Here is a 14955-nt window from a genome sequence, read left to right as displayed (position 1 = left end):
ATCATCTGGCTGCTTGGTGGTCATACTAAAAAGGTTTTTTGGTCATCTGGAAACACTTGCTCGATAATCAATTATTCTAACAAATGTTGGTATAAATCTGCTGGCATTCAATCACCAATGTCACCCTCTCATTGGCTACTATACTTGCTCTCCCATCTGTGAGTAGCCTAGCAGTGTCCAGTTTTTAACAAAACAGTGGCCACTTCTTTGCTTATTTGAAGTGTCTGCCAAGAGGATTTAGATAAAGCTTTGAATGACTAGCAGTTTTATACTAAAAAAATTAGATTATTTGCTCTCAATATCTGTGTGTGAGAATTGATGAAGGCTGCCCAATAGAAATCTTGAGCTCATAATCTAACAAATTTTGTTAAATATTAAGGACAGGTAGATTGTAGATTACTTTGAAGAAAAGAGAGCAAACCTGGATAACATTTGGATTTCCCATTCTAACAGCTGTCATTATGTACTGCTCAAGTTTTCTAATTGCTTGGATGCGTCTCTGAAGAACAAAAACACATTGAGATATGAAATTATGCTTGGCATTGATCACTACCATTAAATAAATTTTTTAACCTGCTGGTACATGTACTTGACTCAATACGTTGACCACAAGATGATGACAATAAAACTTTTCACTGGCAAATAATACTGAAAAATACACGTAGTAAGTACATCAGGTGCTTACCTCTACAACAGACTTGCTGTAATTTTCTTTCTTTTCTCCAAGGGACTGGACCATCAACTCACACTTCATGAACTCAATTTCCAACAATGTCTCAGAATTCTGTTACACAATTGTAAGAAGTGCATGGAGAAAAAGGGTGCAATTAATGGCTTTTTTTCTAAAACCAATAATAATGTAGTGCTCTAGTTACAAAAACTACACAGATCACAAAATGTGGTCAGAAACTAGGTAGTAAAAACACAGATTCAAATATTCTGTGATCTTATCATTTTTGGTATAGAAATAGACGTCTTTTATTGTTTGTGATCCTTTATAATACATTTTTTTCTGCAATAGTTATTAACCACTAGCCTTTTGTATTCATTTTAAGGCCCTTTGCTGATCTTAGTATTCAAGGCATCTGCTACAATGACCCCTGGAAATCACTTTCCATATAATAAAGTTACCTTAACTCCTCCCTTGACATTTTCAAGACAGTCAGCAGCCAAATCGTGTTTACTTTGCTCCAAGCAAAGTCTGGCCAACTCAATGAGCAGTGGTATCCTGCAGTATAAACAGTGAAACAAATTAAAATGAGCAGATAACAACTTTCCCCAAGTTTGGGCCTGTTAATGAATAGTAAATATAATTTCTTATTTATAGAAATTAAACTCATTTACACCAGTATCTTCAATTTCTGGAGAGGGATCCCCAGAAAAATTGGGTGGGGTGTGGGCCCAGGGTGCTCCCAGAAAAACTTCGTGCAGGTGTGCGGCCCACTTCCCAAAACCCTTACTCTATTTATGACCAAAATCTTTGATTTTCCCTACGCTATTTACGACCAAACCAAAAATTGGGGTTGCAGCTGACATAATTTTTGAAGGGCTTTTGTCTATGGTCTTATCAATAACTATGAAAAAGTAACTTCTTCAAAAAAATATACCCAATTCAAGACTAGAGTACAAAAACCATACCATATTTAAGACCAAAATGGCCAAATCAATACCCTATTTATGACCAAAACGGCTCAAAAACTATACCCTTTGGGGCCACACATACCTACATAGTCCTTAAAAGGGAGTACCCCCTGGGGGTGTGGGGCCTGTTTCCCAAAACCATTATCCTATTTAAGACCAAAATCTGTGATTATTCCTACCCTATTTATGACCTGACCAAAACTTTGATACCCACATTTAATGGCCACCTTCCTCCATCCCAAAAGTGACCATTATGGAGAGGTTTGACTGTATCAACTGAATTCTGATTATACTATGCACATGTCATACATGATACATTTTGTACTTCAGTGATTGTGTCTACCGTCAAAGTCAGTTTGATTTCTTTGGAATCAATTTTTTTATAATTGATTGTTTTTAACAATCTCATGTTTTATCCTGTATTGATTTCACCTGTCATTGCTACCAACAACATAAGGAGAGCTGGCCTTGCTGGTGCTGGTGCTGGTGCTGGTAGACATGGCTGTGCTGGCACGGTCTGTGGCATCCACACCTTTTACTATTGATTTGTAGATTTTATTCAGCTCCTGTTCTATGTCAACTTTTTCATCTGCTTCAATCAAGCTGTTGACAGAAAACACTTTTAATAAGTACTTGTTGTGGTACCAAAAGTTTGAACTTAAGTTCACCAAAACTTCCTCTTTAGTCACATTGTTTTGAATTTACCCCAACAAAAATGACAACACGAAAGCAGAAAGATCATTGTGAATGAATGAAAATAGTTGATTTAAGACTATTAGCCTACATTTTAAAACCTCTCTACATAACCTGTAAGTGACATAATCACATAGGCAGTAGTTCAAAACTTACAAAATTCTTAATCTACATGTCATAGTGTCTAGTTTCCCTGAAAAGAACCACTACAACTCACGTTCTTAGTCTCTGAATCTTGTAGAACATGTACAGCTCATTTGAAGCTCTGGCCTCTTTTGACGCTTTGGACAGATCAATCAGTCGATGACGAACCTGCCAGTGGAAATGGAATTTAAACCAAAAACAACAAGTCACCTACTTTCAATGCCCTTACTCATATAGCTCTATGAACTTGTGGACTGAGCTGATTTCTGAAAATTGAACTTCATAATCATCATCAATGTTAACTTCTCACTAATCAACTTTGTTTAGTCACCATGGCTAACTGTTGGCAATAATGGGCAAGATTCTAAGTGTACAAGTATAAGAGCACAGTATGACTGTGTGGTTTATGTTATCTGTTAATTTTATGTGCAAACTAATGATCTAGTATTTGAGGAGAGGCTGTCAGTACTGGCAGAAGCATATCTTCTGGTACTGGTTAAATTGCCATTAGTGTGAGATGGTCCTTGAACATTCAGATTGGTGTATCAAAGGCCATTTCTAGAGCCCTCTCTCTGTAGGAACGATCTGAGTTATAGTCAGACATGGATATGCGATCCATCTGCACTTTATTTAAAGCCCAATGTACAATGTATTGCAAACATTTGAGAGAAAGAATCAATTGAAACCAACTGACCTCTCAGGCACAGTATGGTACAGCATATGCACTGAAATTTTCTAAATGAACAGAACTTTTGACGTAAAAGAGCTTCAGACCTCACCTGCAGTCCAAGGACAGTTGTATATAATGAGGGAACATTACTCTTGGTGAAAGCCAAGGTGGCAATACTGATTTGTGTGGCATCTTCTTTGCGCCCTGCATCTACATGACACTCAATAAGTGCACTATTAAGAAAATACGGACACATTTTTGTTATTTGCACCATGCACACAAAAAACACTTCACACAATGAAGACTACTTACACTACTTACAATACAACATGACTACATGTACTTGCTCCTTACAATGCAAATTCTCACATAACTTGCTAATACTGACAGTTACTTAAAGTATAAGACTTTTTAAAACATGTTCATAACAAACAGCAACAACATCAGTCACTAGCAGACACACTCACAGGACTACTACATACAACACTCCTGGAGCTGCGTGTATTTACTTCTTATAAACATTGTACAGATCTCTGCTGCAAATGATTTCATGCATGAAACTCTATTGAACAGTTAGGTCATACAACAAACAATTACAGGAAACAACTGTTAGTAATAAGTGTTATAAATTACCAAATAAAGAAGAGAGGGAGAGAGGGAGAGAAAAAGTTGGGAGGGAAGAAGGAAGAAGGAAACAAATAAAAGAAAATGTCTCACATCATTAGTTGTGCTCTCCAGCCATAATCTTTGTCATCAATATCATCCAGAGCTTTTACCACCTGATGCAAGCTTTTAGCCAAATACTGACGATAGTTGGGCTTCAGGAATGGACGACAAAACTGCCAGTAGAGCACTGAAGCATTGTATACCAGGAAGTAGTATCTGGAAAATAATTAAACATATTCAAACAGGTAAAAGTTGGCCTCCCTGGTTTTCAACACAGCCATTTAGCCATGATTACCTCTTAAACTCAGTTGTAAGCACTTTGTACCAATCTCAACATTTTGTAGTGCTCTTGTTTTTTTGTAAAATTAAGTTTAGATGCACCATACATGAATTGTATCATGTTGTTCAGATTAATTATAGCTTAATAATAGGGCTTAAAAAGTTTTCAACTTATTGAACTGGTCAGTTTTTTACATGTGGTTATAGAGCATACATGAAACTTTTTAAACCTCCCATATACTCCTATACTATTAACTATGAGTGGTACCAACTTTGTTTTTTCATTTTTCATTTTTTTTTTTTCATTTTATTTATTTATTCCACTCTAAAATTACAAAGATAAATATAAAGTAGACGAGTAAGAGGAGAAATGGAAAAGGGCAAAAACATAGCAAGCTAATTAGATGCCCTTGTTTAATTGACAAAAATAATTAGGGTAAAAAAGTTAACTTAACATAGGAGAGGAAGAGGTATGAATTAATTAATACTGAGCAAAATAATACTGGAAGAGTGCTTTTTGTTTTTTAAGATCTTAGTTGCAATCTTGTAATAATAAATGAGTCCATTCCTTACCTAGTATTCTTTTTAGCAAAATTAATTGCCTTCAACAAATATTCTGCTGCTTTATCAAGCTGTTCCTGTAGGAAAAAGAATGGTCATGGTCAAATCTCAGAAACTTCAGGTTTTGGTTATTGTGGAAATCTTCGCTACAACATTTTCTAGTGTACACTACTCTTGTCATGTACAGTAACTGCATACAACAGTCATCATTGAACACTGTCTGAGGCTCCAACTGTCATTGCCTTTGAAAGCATGTTTCCCAATCCTATGAAATTTGTCATTTTGCACATGTATCTAGCTACAACTGATCATTACCAAATTACCATGGCCACTTCATTTTAACCCAAGCAAATGGTTAGCCAGTTGGGCTAGCCTAATGGTAATACTGCCAACAATTAACTCTTCTGGTCTGAATTAATGGAAATCCACTGTGGTTACAATCACTATCATTCTAACTTAAAATCATGACTTACTGGATTCTTGGAGGAAGTTGGAGCATTAAGTTGAGCTTGACACAAGTAAGCCCGACATAGAAACTGGTTAGAAGGAGGAGTCTTCAGGAAAAACATCTTGATACATTCATCCATGACATCTAATTGACCATGCTATAAAGTAATACAGTAGTATGTTGTATTTTCAGAAACAATCCAATTTGTACGTGTATATTCATGAAGCATTTAGGATCATGTGTACTAAAGGCTTCCACCGTCGAGTATCAATCGATATCTTCAATCAACCCCCTTGATCAGCCCTCGATCAATACTTGATCAATACTCAATCAACACATTGGTTGATACTTGATCAATACTTGATTGACATCTCAGTCGACAGCCAGTCGGAAGTCAACTAATTTTTGCACACATGCCATTGAGTGTTGATCGATACATTGAGTCGGTCGACACTCAGCTGACCATCGACCGACTGTCGATCAAGTGTCAATCAAGATGTTGATTAAGTGTTGACCAAATGTCAGCCAAGTATCAACTGAGATGTCGATCAAGTGTCCATTGAGATGTCAATCAAGTGTTGATTGAGGGTTGATCGATGGTATCAATCGACACTCAACTGTAGATCATACCTTTATAACACATAATCCTGCATTTAAGTATTTAAAGCATCACAGGGGAAATGAAGGGTTACGGTACTCAAATGGTCAGCAGACCTCTGCCTATGATTCATCAAGCAGATGCATCACCAAAGATAAAGCCACTGCATGCATGAAGAATGAAATGCACACAGTGAGATGGCACTGCCCTGGTGAAACACATTACAGGATCTTCGATGATCTTATAAGTTCTTAACCACCTACCAAACTAGATCTTTCAAGGCTCCTCAAAATATCTTTGAAAGATACAGTGGAACCCCATTAATACGACCACCTTCGGGCCATGGAAAATTGGTCGCATTAACGGGGTGGTCGTATTAAAGGGGTTCTTTAAATAAGAAAATGACTGACTGAGCTTTTTTGGGGCCAGAATAAAGTGGCCGTAATAACGAGGTGGTAGTATTAACGGGATGGTCATAAGGCGGGGTTCCACTGTACATGTATAGCAAAACTCCTTAAATAAATGATCTTGCAAAGATCTTTGTGAGGATCCTCCAAAGATCCTGTCAAGATCCATGGACAAAATCTTTGACAATCCTGATTGATCTTGGTCAAGATCTTTGAAGATCCTGGCAAGAATTTTTAGGACCCTTATCAGAGATCCTCAAGATTTGTGACTACATGTACGATCTTCGAGAATATTGACTAAGATGCCCAATGAGAATCTCATTAATATCTTTAATTAATTTCAAATTTAATTTTCAGGTTTCACAATTCTTCCTATCTTCCTCACTTGAAATACACGTACAGCATAAAATTATGTAGTTTTCAAAGACCTTCGCCCATTGACACAGAATTTTGAAATCCTTGGCGGGTCTTTTGCATGCATAGGGTGTCCATAGAATACACCTTTTCACAGAATTGTACTAGTAAAAGTACATTCATACATGTGTACAGTACACGTGTGTACCATCTGATTCAACATCTTGAATTGCTCAAATTTTGTGATACATCAGGAATGGGACACACCAAATGAAACACTGGTGAATTAATACCTTAGTAATATTTTTTAAAAGATTAATTAAGCTTAATCAATGCATATATTACAGTACACAGTGAACGATTATCATACAAATTAAAGACTTCTATATGGGAGTTTTGGTAAAACACAACGCATATCGCTTAGACAGGAGTCAAATAAAAAACAGCAAAAGACATACCTTTAACGCTGCCTCGGCGCACAAAACAAAAAGGTCCGACGAAACTGCGTCAAGTTTGTCGTCAGAAGATTGCCTTTCCTTCTTCAACTTTTTGTAAGCCTCAGACAACGAAGGCAGGTCATTATCTTGAGCCGCTGCATGAACAAGCTTCCGGATATTGCTGTCCATCTTTGTGTTAGAGTTTTTCTTTATATGTACAACTATATGACGCTATCCTTTCGAATTTTCTGAAATGTCAACTAAACACGTCCACCATCTTGGATTTTCTTAACACAGTCACTATGGTAACGAAAAGCGCGGGACTTTTGATTTTCATCACGTGATGTATAGTGGACGAGGAAGCTTGGAACCAAACGAGTGCCAGGAAATTTTTCTAACATCAATTTATGGAGGTAGGGGTTTGTGTAGGAGTGGAGTTGAAAGGGTCTCGACTCTACGAAACACCTGCAGCATTCAGAATCTGAAACTTCAAGGCTTTATTTTGAATAGTGAGAAACCAGACATGATTGTGCAGAATTATTCCCAAGGGTGGGAATCTCATGCTTGCGATGTGGATCGAAGAAGTTGGGATGTGCATCAATGGCGATCTTCCTTCCCACATCAAGGTAAGAGGCTTTTAAAACTTACTTCACCGCAGTTATAGCCGTCAGGGTATAGATTTTGTCCTATTGCAACTTCTGTTAAGATGTTGACCTCTTGGCTCTTTCAGCTTTGTGCAATCGATTTTCCTTTTCCGGGGTGTTGACTTTTGATCGAGCTTCATTCATTTACGATCGATCTTGAAGGGCGGTGAACGTTTCCATTTTGCTTCAGGCCATCTAAATTAGATATGTTACTCATTGCCATTTTGAAGACATTACCTCATTGTGTTGGGTATGAATTACGAAAGTCGCCAACTTTATCAGCAGTGTATGCCAGCCGGTGAAAATCGGTGTTACTGAAGTATTAAAATTTGCATTGGGATGGATCAGGTGGTTGTTTATGTAGGTTAAGTCTGTGTTCAAGCCAGATCGTGTATCTTATGGGGAGCCTGGATTGACATGTCAACCGATGTATCGGTTGATATGTCGGTCATTACTCGATCAACACTCAACCGATACATCCGTCGGCTATCAACCAAGAGTCGATCAACAGCCCAAAGATAAACTGGTGGAATGTCCACCGATGTCTGCTGATATATTGACTTTGACATCATCGGTAGCTTATTGGTCAACTACCGGTCAACTATCGGTCAACTATCGGTCAATTATCAGTCAACCACCAGTGGTGTATCGGTCAACTGTCTGTCTGGTCTGTCAATATGTCGGTTGTTATATCAACCGAGGAGTGATTGTGACACTGATTGCTAGTCGGTCGAGCATCAGTTGAATATCAGTCGAGTTTTGATGGGGTAATGACCGACATATTGACCAATACATCAGTCGATATGTTGTCAAGGCTTCACATAAGATACTGCATGATCCTTCAAGCCTAGTGGCCTATCAGGTGGGCACTGATGTCTAGTTTCTGTAACATGAATTGGCCAGAAGTATTTTTACTCTCCCCTTGGATGGGATGGCAGTTTTTCACAGTGTTCCTCCCCAGCCGTAAATTCACTAGTACCCCTTTGCTCACCTGAATGGAGAGAGGCACTGCGAGAGTAAAGTGTCTTGCCCAATAACACAACACAATGACCCTAGCCAGGGTGGATCATGTGTACTAAAGGCATCTGTGGTCAAGTGGCGATCAATACCCTTGATTGATACCCTCAATCGATACTTGATCGACACTTCATTGAAACCTTTGTGTACAGTCGATCGACGCCTTATTGACTTCTCGGTAGATAATTGGTGAAGAGTTGACTAATTTAAGACCGACACATGTGAATCGGTCATCACTGACCATCAACCAATTGTTGATCAGGTGTCGATTGAGTGTCAATCAAGATGTCAACCGAGTGTCGACCAAGTATCTATCGGAATGTCAATCGAGATGTTGATCATGGGTTGATTGATGGTACATTAATCTATTGACGCTTGACAACAAATGCCTTTAGCTGACATGGTCTGCCAGAACCCAAGCCCAGATCACTCAATCTGGACTCTAACTCTCTAACAACTAGGCCACTACTTGAGCTTACATAAAATTTATGACAAAGAGGAACATAAGAATAATTCTTAATAATTGTTAGTAAATTGCAAGATGATCTCAGTTGCAGCCAATAGCCAGCTCCTCTTGCATCTAACAACCTTCATTTTTTAAATGACAGACCTTTTCCCTGCATAGTTTGAATAAACTCTTTGCTAGTGTCAGGTTAAAAAATTGTAGGACTGTTTTGCAACCACCAGTATCTCCAAGTAAATTGTGATTACAGTGATTTGTCTGTACAGTATACAGGGTTTTCCCTACAATTTTTCCTTTGGGAGTCCCTTGGACCCCTTCAACCTAAGGTTGAGGGTCCAGAAGAAAAAAGTGGGGGTCCCACGGTTAGAGTTTTAAATTCCAGGAGAACAATCTAATCTTTTGGCCTTCCCCTTTTAGTGAAGTTTCTTCCCGAGGCAATAACAGACTGGTACATGTATGTAGTGGTTTGGGAAATACAGTACTGTACTGTATTCCCTAATTTCTTTTCAATGGAGACGTCACATGTTTCATCAAGCATCAGTCCAATAAAAGGTGTGCGAGAATCATTTAATTTTTTTATCAAGTTATCTTCAACACATTTGGCCAAAACAGATTCCATCTCTGAAAAAATTTCGGGTTTCTTGTAAAAAACAGAAGCATCACTACATCCAATAGCAGCCTGAAGTTCCATTATTGGAATAAAGTTATCAGCAGTAATGTTGTTCTTCATCATAACATATACCGTTCTAAGCTGGACAACGTGTCTTCTCGTGATTTCCTGTGTTTCATACTCAATGTTCTTCTTTGCATTTGCAACTGTCACGTGAGAGCTTTTTCAGAGCTTGAGGTCACTGATACTCATAATGTGATCTTTCGAATTTTGGTGCCTTTTCCAGGGCCGACTTCTAATAATTGTTACAGCCAGTTGTTGTGAAAGGGTTTTTTTCTTACCTGTCATCTTACAGATATCACAATACATTTTTTCGTTTTCTTCTTTCAACCACATGAATTCTTCCTTCCAAGCTGGAAAGAAACGCCTCTTGTTTTTCGCGGGCTGTAATTCCGAATCCGCTATCTTGCATTGTGTGCCACAATGCCTCACAATCGTGCATTAGTTCTTGAGCCTCTGCGAGGAGTTCACAGCAAGAGCAAGCTTGAGAACGAGAAAAACAAAAGGTGGCACTGCAATAGTCGATTCAAAGGAGTGAATGTGCCAGATTTGGGAGTTGAAAGTGCGTCTCAGATGCGCATTTGCACGTAAGGGAAAACCCTGAGTATAATTATTTCAAACACTCTCTCAATCAGTCTTGTGGTAGATTGTGACCTGGTTCATTACCTTTTTGTTGCCTTGTTTGAAACGAAACCTTGGAACTAGTATACATGTATGACCCAGCTTGCCGTGAGTCTCCCTGTGAGCCCAGGTGAGAAGGGTAACTACCATGTAAAAAGGCCTGGGATGCTCATTGTCTTACTTAGGGAAGTAAATCATAGGCTTCTGGCCTCACTGCTGTTCAGGATGTTCAGGATGAAGCACCACTATTTTTAGTGGTCAAGGTATCTTTTAAGGGTTGTCCTTGAAGAGATGATAAATAGCTCTGTGGTATCTTTTAGGGGTCAATTAAAGCTAGAGCCACACCCATATTGGTCCCCTTTAATTCAAATTTTCCAATGAGCATCCCTGACCTTTTTTATGGCAGTCCCCTCCCCTAGGGGTTAGAGCAACCTATCACCATGAGAAAGGTCATTGGCTCCTGATCCAGTTATGGGCTCAGAAGTTTCTTTGTTTTCTCGCTTTCTTTTTTTTTATTATTTGTTGTCCCATTCTCATGGCAAGAGAATTTACATGTTGCACATAAATCAAGATGATTACTGAACGCGTTGATCATTGACCAGTAAATGATTAATAAGTAACTCTTTGCCAAACCGGGGTCCATTTCTGGTCTATTAATGGGAGACATGCAATGGTTCTCCAATACAGTCACAGATAGCTTTGATGATATCGATTCATTATCATTTGCTTGTTATAAAACAATCGTCAATGCAGTTAGCAACCCCATGACAGTCTGTAAACTGCATCTCATTATTGGGACTTATGATATGGTTTTACATTTCAGGACAATGAGGGATGAAACAGTTTGTTAATTTGTACCAATGATACAAGTCACAGGTGAATATGGTAGTCAATCTATTCAACAATTAAATAGAGGGGGTAAGTTTCTAAAGAAACTGTGGTGCTGCGTCAGTATAACAAGATAATTTGGTTTTATCAACCCAGTTGAAAAAACCAAATTATCTTATTGAACAATTAGATTATGAGCTCAAGATTTCTGTCGTGTGATAGTTGACGAGGGCACAGCCCAAGTGAACTATCATGCATAGGTATCCTGAGTGAATAATCTAATTGTTTTAGTATAAATCTCCTAGTCGTTCAGAACTTTATCTAAATCCTCTTCACGGACACTTTGCATTTAATGCAAAGAAGTAGCCACCTTGTTGACAACTGCACACTGCTGCACTACTCACTTTCTACAACAGAATAGATAGTGAGTAGTATAGCCAATCAGAGAATGGCATTTGTGATAGAATGCTAGCAGATTGTAGATTTTATACTAATAATAATTAGTCACAAGGGGATATGCACCCTGTAGTTGATCTTTCAGACTCAATCATATTTCATTTTCACCATTTGTATGAATGGTACATGACGGTACATGACTCAACAAACCATTTGACTGTGCATTAAACTGTATGTGGAAATTATGTTAATGACCTTAGGCCTTCATCATGATTGGATGATGAGAAGAAATTCATGGGTTGTCAGCAGATTGACTTCTAACTGTTTGCACCACTTTGTATAGGCAGATGGTATGAATTGTGAAGTGGCTCCAGATATCATATTTACTATGCTAAATAATTACACAAACAATATCTGAAGTAACTAAAACTAAATATTAATTAAATATCTTGTACAGCTCAAATATAAGAAGTTTTCCTTTGATATCTAGTGGAATTTTTTTTGTATGACTTACAAGTGTTTGTTAGGTTTGGTTGGATATTAGTTGAGAAAATTAGTAATAATGTGCAACAGGCTAATACAGTCTTTGTAATAGCATTCCCATACATGCTCTGTAATTAAGGAAATCATTCACAAGTATAGCTTGAATGTTAGAGCTATGGATTTGAAATTTAAGAGAAAATCATCTCTGTATCATTGACTTTAAAAGGAACCATTTTGTTTTTGTTATTGCAATGAATTATTTATAGCTGAGTAATCAACAATTTTGTAAAGGTCTCTATGCATACTGTAATATTGTTAAACAAATAATAATTGCATCATATATTGTGTGATGCTTTGATAGCTCAACTGGTGGGATGCAGGAGCTCAATATTTGTCTTACCAATTGGCGCATGGGGTCACCAGTTCAAATCTGGTACTAAGGACTGTTTCCCATTTTTTCCTTTTTCCTTTTATTTTTGCTGAGGATGAATAGTTGTTGTGTACCAGTATATCATTTTCCAAAACTTCACCTTTTTTGTGTTGTAATTTCCTCAGAGGATGGACGCCATGCAGAAAATGATCATTCAGAAATTTAATTTGTGTTCTTGTAGGGCTAACCTGTGTCCTGACAAGTCTACTCCTCTCAACAAGGGATCTGAATGTTAACCAAAATTAATGCCCTAACAACTAACTGTTTGAAGCAAGTAAGAATTGGAGTGGACCCAACAGCGATATTGCACAGTCTTAATCTCAAACTGCTGTGGTTTGATTACTTACTGTTCAGGATTTATAATTAACCGAAACAACTCAATAGAGTTCAGTTCAGAAGTATTGGGATCAACAGCTTCAAAACTTTTAAATAGCTGTTATTATATTCTCTATTATTTCCTACCGTAGAGTCTAATAAATTCAGCAAGGCCCACTGAAGTAAAGATTAAGGGGCAAAGAACAAAGGTTTTTTTTTTGTTTTTAAATATATTAATACGTTTTCCCTCCCCCCAGAAAAACATGAAATAAAATATAAGAAAGCCTGAAAATTACTGCAAATATCTTGTTTGTATGGTCACCACCAGATCAATAATTAAAAAATAAATGAATGAATAAATAAATAAATAATAAGTAAATAAATGTAGAACTAAATACTTTATTGAGTAGTTCAAACACATCAATAACTAGTGACCCAGTAGTTTATTGTACATGAGTTGAGTTTTTAAACTTGAATTTATACTTGGTAAGCATTTGTGGCGTAAAGTTTTATTTGTTTCCTGTAACTGTTGATTATCACCCTGAGCTGATAGCGATGAAAATCGCCTGAAAAGTTGAAAGTGAAACTATATGCAGCCTCTCCTCACTTATGGTCAGTGGCTAAATTGTGTATAATTGCATGTCAGAAAACTCCCTGTAAGAAAGCACACACTAAAAGCCATATTTCTGACTCAACACCAGCACAGAAGCACACGATGGTAATGTAATGAAAGTATAATCAAGCCAAGGGAATCTGTTAATGCTTTCCAAAAGAAATAGCATTTTCTCTGTGTTTTTAATTTACTGACTGAGTTATAGAAAAATTCATGAAAGTTTGGAAGGACTCGAAAAAAGGCTGACTGCAGTATCACTTGATAGAAACATGGCAAATGCTATTAATACATTTATTTATTTAATGTTTATATCACTGACATAAAATTAAATTTTTTTTTTTCATGTTTGTGTCATTTCACCTATTCAATCTATTTGCAAACCAAAGCATACTGAGTTCTAAATATGGATCAACCAAAAAAACCTGTAAGTTTTTCATTCACGGGAAGATACATGCAATTTCACCACACCTAAAAACATGACACATGACTGTATGATTTCCAGGGGATTGTTTTTCTATCCCAAGTAGTTTATGTCCCTTGTTCACAATTACTTATTCACTGCTGTTATGAAATTTGATGAAAGTGTAAATTGTAAACAGTTTCTTAATGTTTACAGATCAATGGTCAAAAAGGCACTAATAGCCTATTTTTATTATTGACCAATCAGTGCTCAGCTTTGAATGCATAATATCTTCAGTTGGTCATTGTGTAGGAGGTTACAGACTAACCTACAGCACAATATTAAGATTTATATTTTCAACACAGTTATAACTCTTTCTAGCCTTTGTTACTGATTATGACCCTGATATAAAGGAAATAACTGTAGTTTCAAATAAAACCCTAATCAAAGGCTTTAAAAACAGATGACTAGTGATACCGAACTTATCTTATGTTAAATTTAATGAGTTAGTTTTAAAGCTTTTAAAGCTTGAAATGATATTGCTCAATGTTGAGAGCAAAATTAGATCATTGTGTTTCAATATTCCATGATAATATTGCAGTTTCCCTTAAAAGCTAGCTATTAAGGTCAATATCAAGATGAATACATGTATGCTTAATTGTTTGATATTGTAGAAGTTTCCTTTGGCCAAACTAGATTAATATAAGTCTATTAAATGTTATGTGTGTGGTTTACTTTTGAGGTCAAGTTTAAAATATAGAAGAAAAAAAAACAATGTTTTCAATGACTAGGCACTATAGCTGGCCACCGTTTTCCCTTTTTCCCTGTACACAATCCTTTCAAACTGCATTTAATCATTGTGCTGTTCCCAAAAATATCCATTCTGTGCCATTAAAAGTTTTCTTAGGTTTAAACCTCCCACCTGGTTCATACTTCCCTTTAAAAATTTTGGCTTTTGACAACCCCCTCCCCCTTGGAATTTCCAATAACCTGGAGTTCTTGGGTGGTATGAATATTTTCTGGAACCTCGCACTGGAAAAGATACCCTGTGAGCAGTTGATTTCTTCTATGCCGAATGAGAGAGTTCCTCTCTCATTTGGCATGGAATAGTTGTTCAAGGAAACCCAACTGTAAGTAGCTGATGATCAGTGTATTGTCTTGAGTTACAGTGAAATTT

The 14955-nt window shown here is 37.1% G+C and overlaps 1 protein-coding gene across 1 annotated transcript in view; it reads right to left on the bottom strand.

Annotated features, from left to right (window-relative positions):
• Positions 1-7181, bottom strand: part of LOC145478497 (cilia- and flagella-associated protein 46-like) — a 40785-nt gene extending 33604 nt beyond the window's left edge. The window contains exons 1-10 of the mRNA XM_081456539.1: positions 6920-7181; positions 5128-5259; positions 4667-4731; positions 3866-4030; positions 3258-3381; positions 2552-2646; positions 2074-2244; positions 1132-1228; positions 686-784; positions 422-499 (exon numbers count right to left, since the gene is read on the bottom strand). Coding sequence (XP_081312665.1) covers positions 422-499; positions 686-784; positions 1132-1228; positions 2074-2244; positions 2552-2646; positions 3258-3381; positions 3866-4030; positions 4667-4731; positions 5128-5259; positions 6920-7087 — 1194 coding nt within the window. The 5' untranslated portion in view covers positions 7088-7181. The remainder of the gene's footprint in view (positions 1-421; positions 500-685; positions 785-1131; positions 1229-2073; positions 2245-2551; positions 2647-3257; positions 3382-3865; positions 4031-4666; positions 4732-5127; positions 5260-6919) is intronic.
• Between the last annotated feature and the right edge of the window lie 7774 nt (positions 7182-14955).

The sequence above is a fragment of the Orbicella franksi genome, chromosome 2, assembly GCF_964199315.1.
Source record: "Orbicella franksi chromosome 2, jaOrbFran1.1, whole genome shotgun sequence".
Lineage (NCBI taxonomy): Eukaryota > Metazoa > Cnidaria > Anthozoa > Scleractinia > Merulinidae > Orbicella > Orbicella franksi.
The sequence above is the reverse complement of the archived record's forward strand: the minus strand, read 5'-3'. Positions and strand labels throughout refer to the sequence as shown.